Source organism: Ranitomeya variabilis, chromosome 4, assembly GCF_051348905.1.
Source record: "Ranitomeya variabilis isolate aRanVar5 chromosome 4, aRanVar5.hap1, whole genome shotgun sequence".
NCBI lineage: Eukaryota > Metazoa > Chordata > Amphibia > Anura > Dendrobatidae > Ranitomeya > Ranitomeya variabilis.
The window spans coordinates 380,132,956-380,150,578 of NC_135235.1; the positions used below are offsets into that span (position 1 = coordinate 380,132,956).

The 17,623-nt window shown below is 43.0% G+C and overlaps 1 protein-coding gene across 6 annotated transcripts in view; it reads right to left on the reverse strand.

The window, feature by feature from the left end:
• The window catches only part of LOC143764815 (catenin delta-1-like), a 152,932-nt gene that overhangs the window by 98,864 nt on the left and 36,445 nt on the right, over positions 1–17,623 (reverse strand). For 2 of the 6 annotated variants that reach the window (XM_077250797.1, XM_077250796.1), the window contains exons 2-4: positions 5,721–5,938; positions 1,044–1,109; positions 815–952 (exon numbers count right to left, since the gene is read on the reverse strand). In XM_077250797.1, the coding sequence (XP_077106912.1) occupies positions 815–952; positions 1,044–1,109; positions 5,721–5,915 (399 nt within the window). In that variant the 5' untranslated portion in view covers positions 5,916–5,938. Of the gene's footprint in view, positions 1–814; positions 953–1,043; positions 1,110–5,639; positions 5,939–17,623 lie in introns of those variants that run through there. The other 4 variants (XM_077250801.1, XM_077250800.1, XM_077250799.1 and 1 more) reach the window with 3 other exon arrangements.

Below are 17,623 nucleotides of genomic sequence, written 5' to 3' on the forward strand. Positions count from 1 at the left end.
ATTATAAAATAGTTTATACTTCAAAAGGGATTTGGCTAAAAAAAAAAAAAAAAGTTGACCCATTTAACCTCTTAAGAACCAGGTGATATTTTGGTGTACCTTTTCTTCAAAGAGCCATCACTACTTTTTTTTCTAGGAAGGGTTGTAGCTTTGAATGACTCCATTTATTTTACCATATAATGTACTGAAGAATGGGGAAAAAAAAGACCAAGTGCTGTTTAAAGAAAACATTTTTTAATTTAGCTTTTTTTTTTGTTTGTTTAATAGCATGCATTGGGCGGTAAAAATCACCTGGTAACATGATTTTCCTGAACAATTACAGCAATAGAAATAAATGGGTTTGTTTTGCCATGTTATGATGAGATCCATAACTGTAAATTCATTTTTGGGGGCTATATAGGACATGTTAAATCATTTTCAATTGCATTTTTGGGGGTAAGTCTTGGCAACCAAAAAACTACAATTTTGGAGCTCTGATACTCTTTCTCCTTCATTCCAGCATTTACCATATGGGATAAGTATTTGTATATTTTATTAGCTCATGGCAATGCTATTTTCATTTGGATAAAAGGGACAATATTGGTAAAGCTTTATATATTTTTTACCATGCTATTGTAGTGTGTTATGAGATTAATGGTCTCCTGTGACATCAAGTCACAGACTGGGCTTCATAGATTTCTTATAGAAGGCATGGACTTTCAAAATGCTCCATTTTAAGGGTTAAACTGATAGAATCAAGGACAGCTGACAGTTACAGAGCTGGCGCCCGTGTTGCATGGGGACGGGATGCATAGCAGGTGCATTTTACACTTACAGGGATATCTGTGTGACGTGGATCTTCAGACATACTGTAGGACATGTAGGAGGGCTCATCATCCAAGACATAATTTTCATCAGCAGGAAGACCATGGCCCTCCATCCTGACTGGCGAGTACACAAAAGGTGAATGTTCCTATAGTAGGGGCATTTAAACAGTTTTACACAACAACCAGTGATGCAAACTTGTATTTTGATATTAAACTTTGTCAGTGGGTCCACCTCACCTGTGTAGAGTTTATAGCTGGATATATCTTCCTCTGACCCTCCGTGGAATGAATGACTTGCCCGTTCTGCAGGAGAGACGTTTTAGTTGAAAGAGTTAAACCACATTAAAAAGCATGTATTCCTGAATACTGAGCATCTACTTTACCTATAAAATAAAAATGCTGCATCTTTGGCTAATTTGTATTTTACAGTAGAGCAGCACTGTAGCAAAAATAGTGACTAAAGTCCAGAGAAGTGAAAATGCCTTGTATAGTCCTGCCACTTCGGAGGTGTCTTCCCTCCATGCAGACTACATTTCCCATGATGCATTAGGCTTTGCAGAGGGGACAGAGTCATGACATTGCTCTTGCTCCCATGGACTGTCACAGCCAGTAGCAGAGGAGAGAACTGCCGCCCCCAGAAGCACACAGCAGAATCTCACCGATCCCCATGTGCTGCAGCTTCAGCAAGTCTCACCTCTTCTGCTGATCACTGTGTCAGATCCTTGGATAATTCTTGGAAATATTTGTATTTTGTTTAAAGTGAGACTTGTCTCCCCCAAAACATAAATTAAAAACAATTACATGGGGGACTTTAGCAGCAATAAAATATATACTGTTTTAGGATTTATTTTTAGGTGCTATTACCGTACTTTTAAAACTCTTTATACCATAATGCACATGAGAGGGCTTCGGTGCACCCTTGGTGTGGCCAAGAGCTTGGTGCACCTTTACACCTCCTCAGTTTGCATAATGAGAAATCTCTGACTATGAAGGAGTCAATGGTGCGCACACACAAATGGGAGCAGGGCCCCCACTGCATCACCCAAACAGGTAAAGAGCTTGAGAGGTGAGGAGAGAATCAATTACAGGTTCCTCCTGTCTTCAGTGGATCACAGAATAGATCAATATCACCGCTGACCCGGACCTACTCTTGGATGTACTGAAGACGGGATGAGCAAGTGGCCGATCCTCTCTGAAGCCACTCACTACATTTCTGGGGATGAGGGGCAGCAGCTTACATGAGGCAATGATGAAAAGGGTGCACTGCCCCTGTACTCTGAGCACCCACCCCACCGACTCCTTCACAGCCAGTGTGAACACACAGCACAGCGCTGTCAGAACCAAGGGAACTGCGAGGTGTAAATGTGCCCGAAGCTCTTAACCATGCCAAGGGTGCACCAAAGCCCCCTCATTCGCATATAGAATAAAACAACTTTTATAAGTAATTACAGCAAATATATGACTGAATACATAATTTTTTTATATGGGCCAAGTCTCCTATGTAACCTCTGAATTACAGTAGTTTAATTTGCATTTGAAGGGTGACATTCCTTTTTAAATATATCCTGTAATGTATATTGTTTTCCATTTTACTAGAAGTTAGAACTTAAAGGGGGTTTCCCTCAAACATACATTTTAATCAAATAGATCTATGAATAATAAGTTCCAAAATTGGATGTGTGTATAAAATGTTCCTGTGCTGAGATAACCTTAGAAATGTCCCCTGCTGTGTAATGGCTGTGTCTGATTATATGGGAACATGGTCTAAACATACCACAGCTCTTGGGAGGGGAGGAAACAAAAGAGTATACAGACAGGACAGAATGGGATCACAGCTGATTGTTGATGGTATTTTTAGGCTGGGAAGGGCCTAATATCCACAGACCTTCTCAGCCTGATAATCAGCTGTCAGCTTTACTTTTGCTGGTTACCAAAAATGGTGGTCAACCACATTTTTTTCATTTAATCATAAAAAGCAGTTTCATAAGCTCCACGGGGTGCAATTTTATTATATTTGGGGGTTGTCAAATTATATGCCCATTATCTATTGCTATCTATTATCTATCTATTATCTAAATCTAGTCACCTCTATAGAATTCACTGATGCAAAATACATTCACTTCTGGGGGCAGGGTTCCTTTGCACCAATACCTCAATGTGCTGTGCAAATGCAACATGTCAAACTAATCCAGCAAACTTTGCTCTCCAAAAGCCAAATGGTGCTATTATAAAGATATATAAAATAAACAGTGGTATGTATTGCCACTGAACATTTTAATCTTATTTTTATGGAGGTGCAAGGGTTCTAATTTTGTGTTTGGGTTAAACTTTAAAGCCATAAATATAATTTATGCATTCTGTAGAGAAATTTTTTTTCCCATATAGTAACATACAGGTGCTTCTCACAAAAATAGAATATCATCAAAAAGTTAATTTATTTCAGTTCTTCAATACAAAAAGTGAAACTCATTATATAGTCATTACAGACTGATCTATCAGCTTTACTGCATTGTTGGGTCTGGTGTCTCATCGCTTGATTGGGCAGCAAACTCGCCTGACCTTAACCCCATACAGAATCTATGGGGTATTGTCAAGAGGAAGATGAGACACCAGATCCAACCCAATGTAGATGAGGTGAAGGCTGTTATTAAAGCAACCTGGGCTTCCATAACACCTCAGCAGTGCCACAGGCTGATCGCCTCCATGCCACGCCCCATTGATGCAGTAATTGATGTAAGGAGCCCCGACCAAGTATTGAGTGCATGTACTGAACATACATTTCAGTAGGCCAACATTTCAGATTGTAAAATCATTTTTCAAGCTAGTGTTATAAAGTATTCTAATTTACTGAGATAATGACTTTTGGGTTTTCATTGGATGTAAGCCATAATCATCAACATTAACAAAAATAAAACACTTGAAATAGATCACTCTGCAATGACTATATAATATGGGTGTTTCACTTTTTGTATTGAAGAACTGAAATAAATTAACTTTTTGATGATATTCTAATTTTTTGAGGAGCATCTGTGGCTCCCTATCCACCGGTAGCCTTTCACTACAATCAGATACACTAGCATACTTCGCTCGGCGCTCATATTTGGCGTTATGGCTTAAAAAGTCTATGGTGAAAATCCGAAATAGAAATACTAGTCAATCACTTTACAGAAAATGGAATTTTATCTTATTTTTTGGGCAGTGCAAGTGGAAAAAAAAAAAAAAGTAACCAGTAATACGCGAGATTTAATTTTTCTTAATGGCGTTCATCCAACAAGACAACTTAATGGACTTTACAGATGTGTTGATAACTTTGCAGCTTTTATCTTTGAAATCTGAAAAGGGATGCAATTTAAACTTGGCTTTTTTTAAAATTAAATTTTTTTTGTCCCCTTGGAGATTCATTCTAATTCATTCTATTAGTAGCCATTGAAAAGAGATTTAAATGGGACCCAACAATGGTTACATGCTGCTTGACTCACAGGCAGAAATTGGCTGTATGATTTTCGCCATGTAAGTTTGACTCTGGAATGCTGAATCATTTCAGATAAGAAGAAAACTTTAACAGCAACTGAACCAAACAGGTAACTAGTCGAAAAGAGGAGTCGCAAGTGGTTTCACCCCACCCACTGCCAATGACTGACCGGTCTCTCCCTATACATGCACACATTTTTTGGAAAAAACTTGCTCAATTTAAGGAGCGCTATGGCTATAGAGCACACTGCAATAGATTAGTGGTAAACAAACCTTTTATTAAACCACTACGCGTTTCGGCAGCGGACTGTTACCTTCCTCAGGTGAATTCTACATGAGGAAGGTAGCAGTCCATTGCAAAAAGGCGTAGTGGTTTAATAAAAGGTTTGTTTACCACTAATCTATTGCAGTGTGCTCTATAGCCATAGCGCTCCTTAAATTAACCACATTTTTTTCCAAAAAATGTTTACATTCCCCTTGAGAGATTGTGGCCATAGAGTTCATCTCCAGGAAACAGGACCTGAAGTGACGTCACATCCTGTGAAGTGGCATCACGTGACTGGATCTTGGGTCCATGTGATCAGACCAGGAAGCACAGCACAGGAGTGGTCCCGGAGCAACAGAGCAGAGTGCACGGAGACGTCCGCTACCGGAGTTGTGCAGGGGAGACCAACCCTTCCAGATGAGAGGCTAATCCCCCCCACCTTTCATTGAAACATCCCAATTAAACCACCTGGTGCTTCTCATGCTGCGGTCTTCCATGTTTATTGTTTATATACATGCACACAGGGAGAGACCTGTCGTCACTCAAGGATACACCACCGGCTTTTAAAGTGTATTATTCTCTGAACCGCTGCAGTCAAAAATGTATGGTTGAAAACATACACCCTTTCGATAGTTCAAGCAGCATGAATCGATTAACAGGTTCCCTTTAAACGGGTCTTCTGGCTTCAACGTACAATGGCCCACAATCTAAATCTGTTTTAATGCACCAAAATAAGCTCCACAGAGAAAATGAAACCACACTCACCACTGATGTGTCCAAAAAGTTATTGGTCATGGATGTTAGACACAAAATTTTGTTCATTCTTATTCTCTGCAACACCCATGAATAAACTTTTCTTGGACATGTGGACAGGGATGCCACCTCCTTTTGTGAAATAAAGTGACCATTTGTTCTATGAAGACAGATTTTGGAACTTGAATAGGAGTGTTTTCCACATGGATTAAGATGTTACCACAGCACCAGCACTTATTACTGAAGCCTCTGTGGTGCCATGATCTGCTGCTTCTCACGATTTACAGGGCTGCACAGGGACGGCATATCTACAGGACTTCTGAATGTGTGCACAAATTACTTACCATAATATGAACATAATTGTGTCATGTAGTAAATAAAATAATAAAAGAATCACGCCAGACATGCTGATATCAGAAGATTACCTGCTGGCGACGGGTGAGGGTGCCATTTGAAAGCGGGGTAGTAGCCTCCTGAGGGGTCACCCACACCCGGTCCAGCTGTGCTGTGACGTGTCTCCTTTCTTCTTCCAAGGCACGAGACAAGAGCTCAAACTGTGCCTCCTGCGCTCTCACTGAGGCCAAAATGCTGGCCGGGCTTTCGGACTCGGGCTCATCCATAAAGATTACAATGAAACCCTAAACTAAAAAAGGGAACATATAGAGAAACAGAAAGAGGGATTGAGGGTAAAGGAGAGAGAAGAGACACCAAATTAAAAACCAGCAAGAGACAGACCCACAAACCAAAAGAAAATTCCACACCTGGCTGCGTGTAGTTCATAGGTAAAAAGAGTGTACATGAAAGAATCTGTCATCAGGTTTACTTTGCTCCATCTGAGGACAGCTAAGAAATCCAGATTCTAATACTGGGCACATACAGAGCAAAGCTTCTTATAGAGGTCATTAAACACTTAATTGCTGCAGCTCTGCTAGTCCTTTCAAGGATGGATTCTGCTGTGCAGTCCTTTATAACTTAGTTATGCCTGCACCCCACCATTGTTTGGAAGCTTCTTGCCTATGCACAGTGCACACAGAATGCCAATAAAAAATGGTATATTGGCAGGGTAAGATTAAGTCATCAAAAAGGACCAGTAGAGCTACAAAACTGTTAAATCAAAAGTACAGTAAAAAGCCCAGTAAGTGACAAGCCCTTGGATTTTGTGCTGTCCTTAGATTGGGAAAATAGTGACAGATTCTCTTAAATTATTTGCAAAGATAATCAACATTTAAATGCCCTTGTTTTAAACAGATTACCGTAAGTCATGCAAAGTTTTACTTCTCAATTCAAATGCAAATTCTGACGATTCCCAGAGAGCAATCAGTTTAGCAATCAGATCCATGTCAGTGGAGTGGAGTCCGATTTCAAGAAAATCAGCAGAACTTAAGAAATGTAACTACTTTTCTGCAAATTTAAATGTTTTAAATATTGAAAAATTAAATTTACTCCTTAAAAAGGCGGGCTTGTCCTCTCAACGCAAGATGGAATATAACATGTATTAAACCTAAAAAGTTTTAGACACTTAACTCTGTTCTGTTCTATTACTCCTCCGAAATGTTATGAATACACTGACATTTGTTCTTTCACGTGCTTTCAGTGTCCCAGAGAGCATCCATCACACCCACAAGTTTGTAGCTCTACATGTCAAGTCTCATTCAGCTGCCTCTTTCACAAACAGAATGTGTATCCATTAGTTTATGGGGCTGTTCACATGTCAAGCATTTTTTTTTTTTTTTACAGACCCATTGATTTGCATTGATAGGGTGTGTGTGTCTGTGTCTATCTCACACACACACATACACACACACACACACGTGGATCATGCTGCCAGTGCAAGTTAATGGGTGTGTTAAAAAATACAAAACTAATGAGACCACACAGGTGTCATATCCATGTGCTGTGTAATATCTGCCCATTTTTACACCATGTTTTTGTGGTGTATTTGACATTCATTACCCATTACTACTGTAAAAGTATTTCAACTGATACATTAGTGTTTATATAAAATATAATGGGAAAACATGTCAAATACGTATGTGTTATACATACATTTGTGCACATCTCCATTTCATATTTTACTACTGTGCTTTCTGATGCGCTTTTTTTTCTTTAAAAACAAAACAAAAACATAAAAAAAAACAGATCAGTTGGCTCAATAACATTGCAGTCTATGGAAGATGGATTTCTATGTTTGCATAAGTTTTTTTTCCATTTGTCCTTTTTTCTTTTTATACAACAATAGACAGTCTCTTAACACTACCCCGCATCAGTTAAATAAAACAGATGCTTAAGAAACAAATATGCAACATATGTAGAAATTAAAACAAAACACAGATCAACTTGTATCAGTTAGCATCAATTTTACAACAGATCAGTTGTTTACATTCTGTAAATGAGTAGCCATTATAGGTTACAAACATGTGGAATGAAATAAGCTGCTTTTCATTAGAAAGGCCTATTTTATTGAATTTATGAACAATTCATATTTTATTTACCATACATAAGAGAAAAATGGATGTTTTGCTGCTTGTAAAAAAATGTATCGGACCAAGTACTTTTTTTCTCTTGAACATATGGAAACTATAAGGCTATGTTCACACGCTGCGGGTTTTGCTGCGGACCCGCAGCTGTTTTGCAGCTGCGGGTCCGCATCCTTTTTCCATGTAGGTTACAGTACAATGTAACCTAATGGAAAACAAAACCCGCTGTGCCGACGATCCTTTTTTTCTGTGGAAAATCCGCGCGGATTTTCTGCAGAAAAAAAGAAGGACCATGTCACTTCTTGGTGCAGAATCGCAGCGATTCTGCACCCATAGGAATGCATTGAACCGCTAACTTCCCGCATGGGGCTGTGCCCACGTTGCGGGAAGTTAAGCGGATAATGTGCCGATGGTACCCGGGGTGGAGGAGAGGAGACTCCTCCAGGCCCTGGGAACCATATTTAGGTGTAGAAAAAAGAATTAAAATAAAAAATAATGCTATAACTCACCTCTCAGCGCTGCCCGCGGCGTCCGGTCTCAGTTGCTGTGCCGAACAGGACCTGTGGTGACGTCGCGGTCACATGACCGTGATGACGCCGCGGTCACATGACCGTGACGTCACGAAGGTCCTTGTCGGCACAGCCGCTTGCAGCGCCGGGGAGATCGCGACGTCAGAGGGCGAGTATAGCCAATTTTTATTATTTTTTACATTACTATTGATGCTGCATATTGCTGCATATGCAGCATCAATAGTACAGGAGTAATCCCGCAGCGGAAACCGCGGAACAAACCGCGATAAATCTGCAGGGATAACCGCAGCGGTTTTGCCCTGCAGATTTTCAATTCTGCTGCGTGTGAACGTGGCCTAACAATAGACTAGGGATGAAAGTGAAGTTTGCCAAGTTAGAACAGTTTGCAAAAAAATATAAACACAAATTATATATATATATATATATATATATATATATATATATATATATATATATATATATATATATATATATATATACACACACACACACACACACACATACATACACATACATACACGCACACACACACACATATACATAATACGGACCAAAAGTTTGGACACACCTTCTCATTTAAAGGATTTTCTGTATTTTCACGACTATGAAAATTGTAAATTCACACTGAAGGCATCAAACCAATGAATTAGCACATGTGGAATTATATACCCGAGTATAAGCCGAGATTTTCAGCCCAAATTTTTGGGCTGAAAGTGCCCCTCTCGGCTTATACTCGAGTCATGATCAGTGGTGGGGTCGGCGGGTGAGGACTGTCATATACTCACCTAGTTCCGACGTTCCTGTCGCTCCCCCTGCCCGTCCCACGGTCTCCGGGTGCCGCAGCTCTTCCCCTGAGCGGTCACATGGGACCGCTCATTAGAGAAATTAATAGGCTGCTCCACCTCCCATAGGGGAGGAGCCGCATATTCATTTCTCTAATGAAGCGGTGCCGGTGACCGCTGATAGAGGAAGAGGCTGCGGCACCGAAGACCAGCTGTCCGGGGGAAGGAGCGGGACGCCGGGAGCAGGTAAGTATGTCATATTCACCTGTCCGCGTTCCACACGCCGGGCGCCGCTCTGTCTTCCCGGCGTCTCTCTCTCCGCACTGACTGTGCAGGTCAGAGGGCGCGATGACGCATATAGTGTGCGCGCCGCCCTCTGCCTGATCAGTCAGTGCGGAGAGACGCCGGGACGGGACCGGACACTGAGGAGCTGCAGACAAGAGAGGTGAGTATGTGTCTTTTTTTTTTTATTGCAGCAGCACAGCTTTATGTGGAGTATCTATGGGGCAACGGTGCAGAGCACTATATGGCACAGCTATGGGGCAACGGTGCAGAGCACTATATATATGGCATAGCTATGGGGCAATGGTGCAGAGCATTATATATATGGCACAGCTATGGGGCAATGGTGCAGTGCACTATATATATGGCACAGCTATGGGGCAATGGTGCAGAGCATTATATATATGGCACAGCTATGGGGCAATGGTGCAGAGCATTATATATATGGCACAGCTATGGGGCAACGGTGCAGAGCACTATATATATGGTACAGCTATGGGGCAATGGTGCAGAGCATTATATATATGGCACAGCTATGGGGCAATGGTGCAGAGCATTATATATATGGCATAGCTATGGGGCAATGGTGCAGAGCATTATATATATGGCACAGCTATGGGGCAATGGTGCAGAGCATTATATATATGGCACAGCTATGGGGCAACGGTGCAGAGCACTATATGGCACAGCTATGGGGCAACGGTGCAGAGCACTATATGGCACAGCTATGGGGCAACGGTGCAGAGCATATATGGCACAGCTATGGGGCAACGGTGCAGAGCACTATATGGCACAGGTATGGGGCAATGGTGCAGAGCATTATATATATGGCACAGCTATGGGGCAACGGTGCAGAGCACTATATGGCACAGCTATGGGGCAACGGTGCAGAGCATTATATATATGGCACAGCTATGGGGCAATGGTGCAGAGCATTATATATATGGCACAGCTATGGGGCAATGGTGCAGAGCATTATATATATGGCACAGCTATGGGGCAATGGTGCAGAGCACTATATGGCACAGCTATGGGGCAATGGTGCAGAGCACTATATGGCACAGCTATGGGGCAACGGTGCAGAGCACTATATGGCACAGCTATGGGGCAACGGTGCAGAGCACTATATGGCACAGCTATGGGGCAATGGTGCAGAGCACTATATGGCACAGGTATGGGGCAATGGTGCAGAGCATTATATATATGGCACAGCTATGGGGCAACGGTGCAGAGCACTATATGGCACAGCTATGGGGCAACGGTGCAGAGCATATATGGCACAGCTATGGGGCAATGGTGCAGAGCACTATATGGCACAGGTATGGGGCAATGGTGCAGAGCATTATATATATGGCACAGCTATGGGACAACGGTGCAGAGCACTATATGGCACAGCTATGGGGCAACGGTGCAGAGCACTATATATATGGCACAGCTATGGGGCAATGGTGCAGAGCATTATATATATGGCACAGCTATCTATGGGGCAACGGTGCAGAGCACTGTATATATGGCACAGCTTTATGTGGAGCATCTATGGGGCCATAATGAACGGTGCAGAGCATTATATGTGGCACAGCTTTATGTGGAGCATCTATGGGGCCATAATGAACGGTATGGAGCATCTATTTTTAATTTTGAAATTCACAGGTACCTGCTGCATTTCCCACCCTAGGCTTATACTCGAGTCAATAAGGTTTCCCAGTTTTTTGTGGCAAAATTAGGGGGGTCGGCTTATACTCGGGTCGGCTTATACTCAAGTATATACGGTACTTAACCCCTTCATGACCTTGCCGTTTTTTGCAATTCTGACCAGTGTCCCTTTATGAGGTAATAACTCAGGAACGCTTCAACGGATCCTAGCGATTCTGAGACTGTTTTTTCGTGACATATTGGGCTTCATGTTAGTGGTAAATTTAGGTCGATAATTTCTGAGTTTATTTGTGAAAAAAACGGAAATTTGGCAAAAATTTTGAAAATTTCGCAATTTTCACATTTTGAATTTTTATTCTGTTAAACCAGAGAGTTATGTGACACAAAATAGTTAATAAATAACATTTCCCACATGTCTACTTTACATCAGCACAATTTTGGAAACAAATTTTTTTTTTGCTAGGAAGTTATAAGGGTTAAAATTTGACCAGTGATTTCTCATTTTTACAACAAAATTTACAAAACCATTTTTTTTAGGGACCACCTCACATTTGAAGTCAGTTTGAGGGTTCTATATGGCTGAAAATACCCAAAAGTGACACCATTCTAAAAACTGCACCCCTCAAGGTGCTCAAAACCACATTCAAGAAGTTTATTAACCCTTCAGGTGTTTCACAGCAGCAGAAGCAACATGGAAGTAAAAAATGAACATTTAACTTTTTAGTCACAAAAATGATATTTTAGCAAAAAAAATTTTATTTTCCCAAGGGTAAAATGAGAAACTGGACCACGGACGTTGTTGTCCAATTTGTCCTGAGTACGCTGATACCTCATATGTGGGGGTAAACCACTGTTTGGGTGCACGGCAGGGCTCGGAAGGGAAGGAGCGCCATTTGACTTTTTCAATGAAAAATGTTTAGGCACACGGGGGCTCTCCAAACGCGACATGGTGTCCGCTAAAGATTGGAGCGCCCCCACAAGTGACCCCATTTTGGAAACTAGACCCCCCAAGGAACTTATCTAGAAGCATAGTGAGCACTTTAAACCCCCAGGTGCTTCACAAATTGATCCGTAAAAATGAAAAAGTACTTTTTTTTCACAAAAAAAATTATTTTAGCCTCAATTTTTTCATTTTCACATGGGCAACAGGATAAAATGGATCCTAAAACTTGTTGGGCAATTTCTCCTGAGTATGCCGATACCCCATATGTGGGGGTAAACCACTGTTTTGGCACACGTCGGGGTTCGGAAGGGAAGTAGTGACGTTTTGAAATGCAGACTTTGATGGAATGCTCTGCGGGCATCAGGTTGCGTTTGCAGAGCCCCTGATGTGCCTAAACAGTAGGAACTCCCCACAAGTGACTCCATTTTGGAAACTAGACCCCCAAGGGAACTTATCTAGATGTGTGGTGAGCACTTTGAACCCCCAAGTGCTTCACAGAAGTTTATAACGCAGAGCCGTGAAAATAATAAATGTGTTTCCTTTCCTCAAAAATATTTTTTTAGCCCAGAATTTTTTATTTTTGCAAGAGTAACAGGAGAAATTGGACCCCAAAAGTTGTTGTCCAGTTTCTCCTGAGTACGCTGATACCCCATATGTGGGGGTAAACCACTGTTTTGGCACACGTCGGGGTTCGGAAGGGAAGTAGTGACGTTTTGAAATGCAGACTTTGATGGAATGCTCTGCGGGCGTCACATTGCATTTGCAGAGCCCCTGATGTGCCTAAACAGTAAAAACACCCCACAAGTGACCCCATTTTGGAAACTAGACCCCCGAAGGAACTTATCTAGATGTGTGGTGAGCACTTTCAACCCCCAAGTGCTTCACAGAAGTTTATAACGCAGAGCCGTGAAAATAAAAAATAATTGTTCTTTCCTCAAAAATTATGTTTTAGCAAGTAATTTTTTATTTTTGCAAGGGTAACAAGAGAAATTGGACCCCAACAGTTGTTGCCCAGTTTGTCCTGAGTACGCTGGTACCCCAAATGCGGGGGTAAACCACTGTTTGGGCGCACGTCGGGCTTGGAAGGGCGGGAGCACCATTTGACTTTTTGAACGCAAGATTGGCTGGAATCAATGGTGGCGCCATGTTGCGTTTGGAGACCCCTGATGTGCCTAAACAGTGGAAACCCCTCAATTCTAACTTCAACACTAACCCCAACACACCCCTAATCCTAATCCCAACTGTAGCCATAACCCTAATCACAACCCTAACCCCAACACACCCCTAACCACAACCCTAACCGCAACACAACCGTAACCCTAATTCCAACCCTAATCCTAACCCTAATCCCAACCGTAACCCTAATCCCAACCCTAACCACAACTGTAACCCCAACACACCCCTAACCCTATCCGTAACCCTAACCACAAGCCTATTCTTAACCCTATTTCCAACCCTAGCCCTAATTCCAACCCTAACCCTAAGGGTATGTGCCCACGTTGCGGATTCGTGTGAGATTTTTCCGCATGATTTTTGAAAAATCCGCTGCCAATCCACTGCGGATCCGCTGCGGATCCGCGGCCGATCTGCTGCGGATCCGCGGCCAATCCGCTGCCGATCCGCGGCCGATCCGCTCTGTGTGCACATGCCATAACCCTACCCCTAACCCTAACCCTACCCGTAACCCTAACCCTAACCCTACCCCTAGTTCTAACCCTAACCCTAGATTCTTTGGGCGCACTGAGCATGCGCCCGCCATCTTGGAAGATGGCGGCGCCCAGGGAGAAGACGGACCGACTTCGGGAGGATCGGTAAGTATGAGGGGGTGGTGGATCTGAGCACAGGGGGGGGGGGGGGAAATCGGAGGACGGGGGGAGCGGAAAGGAGCACGGGGGAGCGGACAGGAGCACGGGGGAGCGAACAGGGGGACGGAGGGGGGTACCTGACAGAACGGAGGACTGGGGAGGAGATCGGGGGCGGTGGGGGGGGGGGCCAGTACATGATTTCCAGCCATGGCAGATGCTATTGCAGCATCGGCCATGGCTGGATTGCAATATTTCACCATTTTCATAGGTGAAATATTGCAAATTGCTCTGATTGGCTGTTGAAAGTGCAACAGCCAATCAGAGCGATCGTAGCCACGTGGGGGCAAAGCCACCCCCCCTAGGCTGAAGTACAACTCCCCCTCTCCCTGCAGATCGGGTAAAATAGGAATTAACCCTTTCACCCGATCTGCAGGGATGCGATCATTCCATGACGCCGCATAGGCGTCATGGGTCGGGAAGGGGTTAAAAAAGTGTGAAACAACTGAAAATATGTCTTATATTCTAGGTTCTTCAAAGTAGCCACCTTTTGCTCTGATGACTGCTTTGCACACTCTTGGCATTCTCTTGATGAGCTTCAAGAGGTAGTCACCAAAAATGGTCTGGTGACTGTGGAGGCCAGGTCATCTGGCGTAGCACCCCATCACTCTCCTTCTTGGTCAAATAGCCCTTACACAGCCTGGAGGTGTGTTTGGGGTCATTGTCCTGTTGAAAAATAAATGATGGTCCAACTAAATGCAAACCGGATGGAATAGTATGCAGCTGCAAGATGCTGTGGTAGCCATGCTGGTTCAGTATGCCTTCAATTTTGAATAAATCCCCAGTGTCAGCAGCAAAGCACCCCCACACCATCACACCTCCTTCTCCATGCTTCACGGTGGGAACCAGGCATGTAGAGTCCATCCGTTCACCTTTTCTGCGTCGCACAAAGGCACGGTGGTTGGAACCAAAGATCTCAAATTTGGACTCAGACCAAAGTACAGATTTCCACTGGTCTAATGTCCATTCCTTGTGTTCTTTAGGCCAAACAAGTCTCTTCTGCTTGTTGCCTGTCCTCAGCAGTGGTTTCCTATCAACTATTTTACCATGAAGGCCTGCTGCACAAAGCCTCCTCTTAACAGTTGTTGTAGAGATGTGTCTGCTGCTAGAACTCTGTGTGGCATTGACCTGGTCTCTAAACTGAGCTGCTGTTAACCTGCGATTTCTGAGGATGGTGACTCGGATAAACTTATCCTCAGAAGCAGAGGTGACTCTTGGTCTTCCTTTCCTGGGGCGGTCTTCATGTGAGCCAGTTTCTTTGTAGAGCTTGATGGTTTTTGCCACTGCACTTGGGTACACTTTCAAAGTTTTCCCAATTTTTCGGACTGACTGACAATTCTTAAAGTAATGACGGCCACTCGTTTTTTCTTTACTTAGAATTTGTATTATGGCAAGAAAAAAGCAGTTAACAGTCTATTCAGTAGGACTATCAGCTGTGTATCAACCAGACTTCTGCACAACACAATTGATTGTGCCAACCCCATTTATAAGGCAAGAAATCCCACTTATTAAACCTGACAGGGCACACCTGTAAAGTGAAAACCATTCCCGGTGACAACCTCTTGAAGCTCATCAAGAGAATGCCAAGAGTGTGCAAAGCAGTCATCAAAGCAAAAGGTGGCTACTTTGAAGAACCTAGAATATAAGACATATTTTCAGTTGTTTCACACTTTTTTGTTAAGTATATAATTCCACATGTGTTAATTCACAGTTGTGATGCCTTCAGTGGGAATGTACAATTTTCATAGTTATGAAAATACAGAAAAATCTTTAAATGAGAAGGGGTGTCCAAACTTTTGGTCTGTACTGTATATACAGTGCCTACAAGTAGTATTCAACCCCCTGCAGATTTAGCAGGTTTAATAAGATGCAAATAAGTTAGAGCCTTCAAACTTCAAATAAGAGCAGGATTTATTAACAGATGCATAAATCTTACAAACCAAAAAGTTTTGTTGCTCAGTTAAATTTTTATAAATTTTAAACATAAAAGTGTGGGTCAATTATTATTCAACCCCTAGGTTTAATATTTTGTGGAATAACCTTTGTTTGCAATTACAGCTAATAATCGTCTTTTATAAGACCTGATCAGGCCGGCACAGGTCTCTGGAGTTATCTTGGCCCACTCCTCCATGCAGATCTTCTCCAAGTTATCTAGGTTCTTTGGGTGTCTCATGTGGACTTTAATCTTGAGCTCCTTCCACAAGTTTTCAATTGGGTTAAGGTCAGGAGGCTACTAGGCCACTGCAACACCTTGATTTTTTGCCTCTTGAACCAGGCCTTGGTTTTCTTGGCTGTGTGCTTTGGGTCGTTGTCTTGTTGGAAGATGAAATGATGACCCATCTTAAGATCCTTGATGGAGGAGCGGAGGTTCTTGGCCAAAATCTCCAGGTAGGCCGTGCTATCCATCTTCCCATGGATGCGGACCAGATGGCCAGGCCCCTTGGCTGAGAAACAGCCCCACAGCATGATGCTGCCACCACCATGCTTGACTGTAGGGATGGTATTCTTGGGGTCGTATGCGGGTGCCATCCAGTCTCCAAACGTCACGTGTGTGGTTGGCACCAAAGATCTCGATCTTGGTCTCATCAGACCAGAGAACCTTGAACCAGTCAGTCTCAGAGTCCTCCAAGTGATCATGAGCAAACTGTAGACGAGCCTTGACATGACGCTTTGAAAGTAAAAGGTACCTTACGGGCTCGTCTGGAACGGAGACCATTGCGGTGGAGTACGTTACTTATGGTATTGACTGAAACCAATGTCCCCACTGCCATGAGATCTTCCCGGAGCTCCTTCCTTGTTGTCCTTGGGTTAGCCTTGACTCTTCGGACAAGCCTGGCCTCGGCACGGGAGGACACTTTCAAAGGCTGTCCAGGCCGTGGAAGGCTAACAGTAGTTCCATAAGCCTTACACTTCCGGATGATGCTCCCAACAGTGGAGACAGGTAGGCCCAACTCCTTGGAAAGGGTTTTGTACTCCTTGCCAGCCTTGTGACCCTCCACGATCTTGTCTCTGATGGCCTTGGAATGTTCCTTTGTCTTTCCCATGTTGACCATGTATGAGTGCTGTTCACAAGTTTGGGGAGGGTCTTAAATAGTCAGAAAAGGCTGGAAAAAGATAATTAATCCAAACATGTGAAGCTCATTGTTCTTTGTGCCTGAACTACTTCTTAATACTTTAGTACTTTAGGGGAACCAAACAGAATTCTGGTGGGTTGAGGGGTTGAATAATAAATGACCCTCTGAAAAAACTTTTCCCAATTTAAAAAAAAAAAAAAACAAACAAAGAAATAACATTCTTTTTTGCTGCAGTGCATTTCACACTTCCAGGCTGATCTACAGTCCAAATGTCACAATGCCAAGTTAATTCCAAATGTGTAACCCTGCTAAATCTGCAGGGGGTTGAATACTACTTATGTGTATGTGTATATGTATGTGTATATATATATATATATATATATATATATATATATATATATATATATATATATAATTGTCTAAGGGTACTTCCGTCTGTCCTTCTGTCTGTCACCGTTATTCGCTCGCTGATCGGTCTCGGCAGCTGCCTGTCATGGCTGCCGCGACCAATCAGCGACGTGCACAGTCCAGAAAAAAATGGCCTCTTACTCCCCGCACTCACTGCCGGCGCCCGCATACACCGCTCACACAGGGTTAATGCTGGCGGTAACGGACCGCGTTATGCCACGGGTAACGCACTCCGTTACCGCTGCTATTAACCCTGTGTGTCCCCAACTTTGTACTATTGACGCTGCCTATGCGGCATCAATAGTACAAAATGTAAT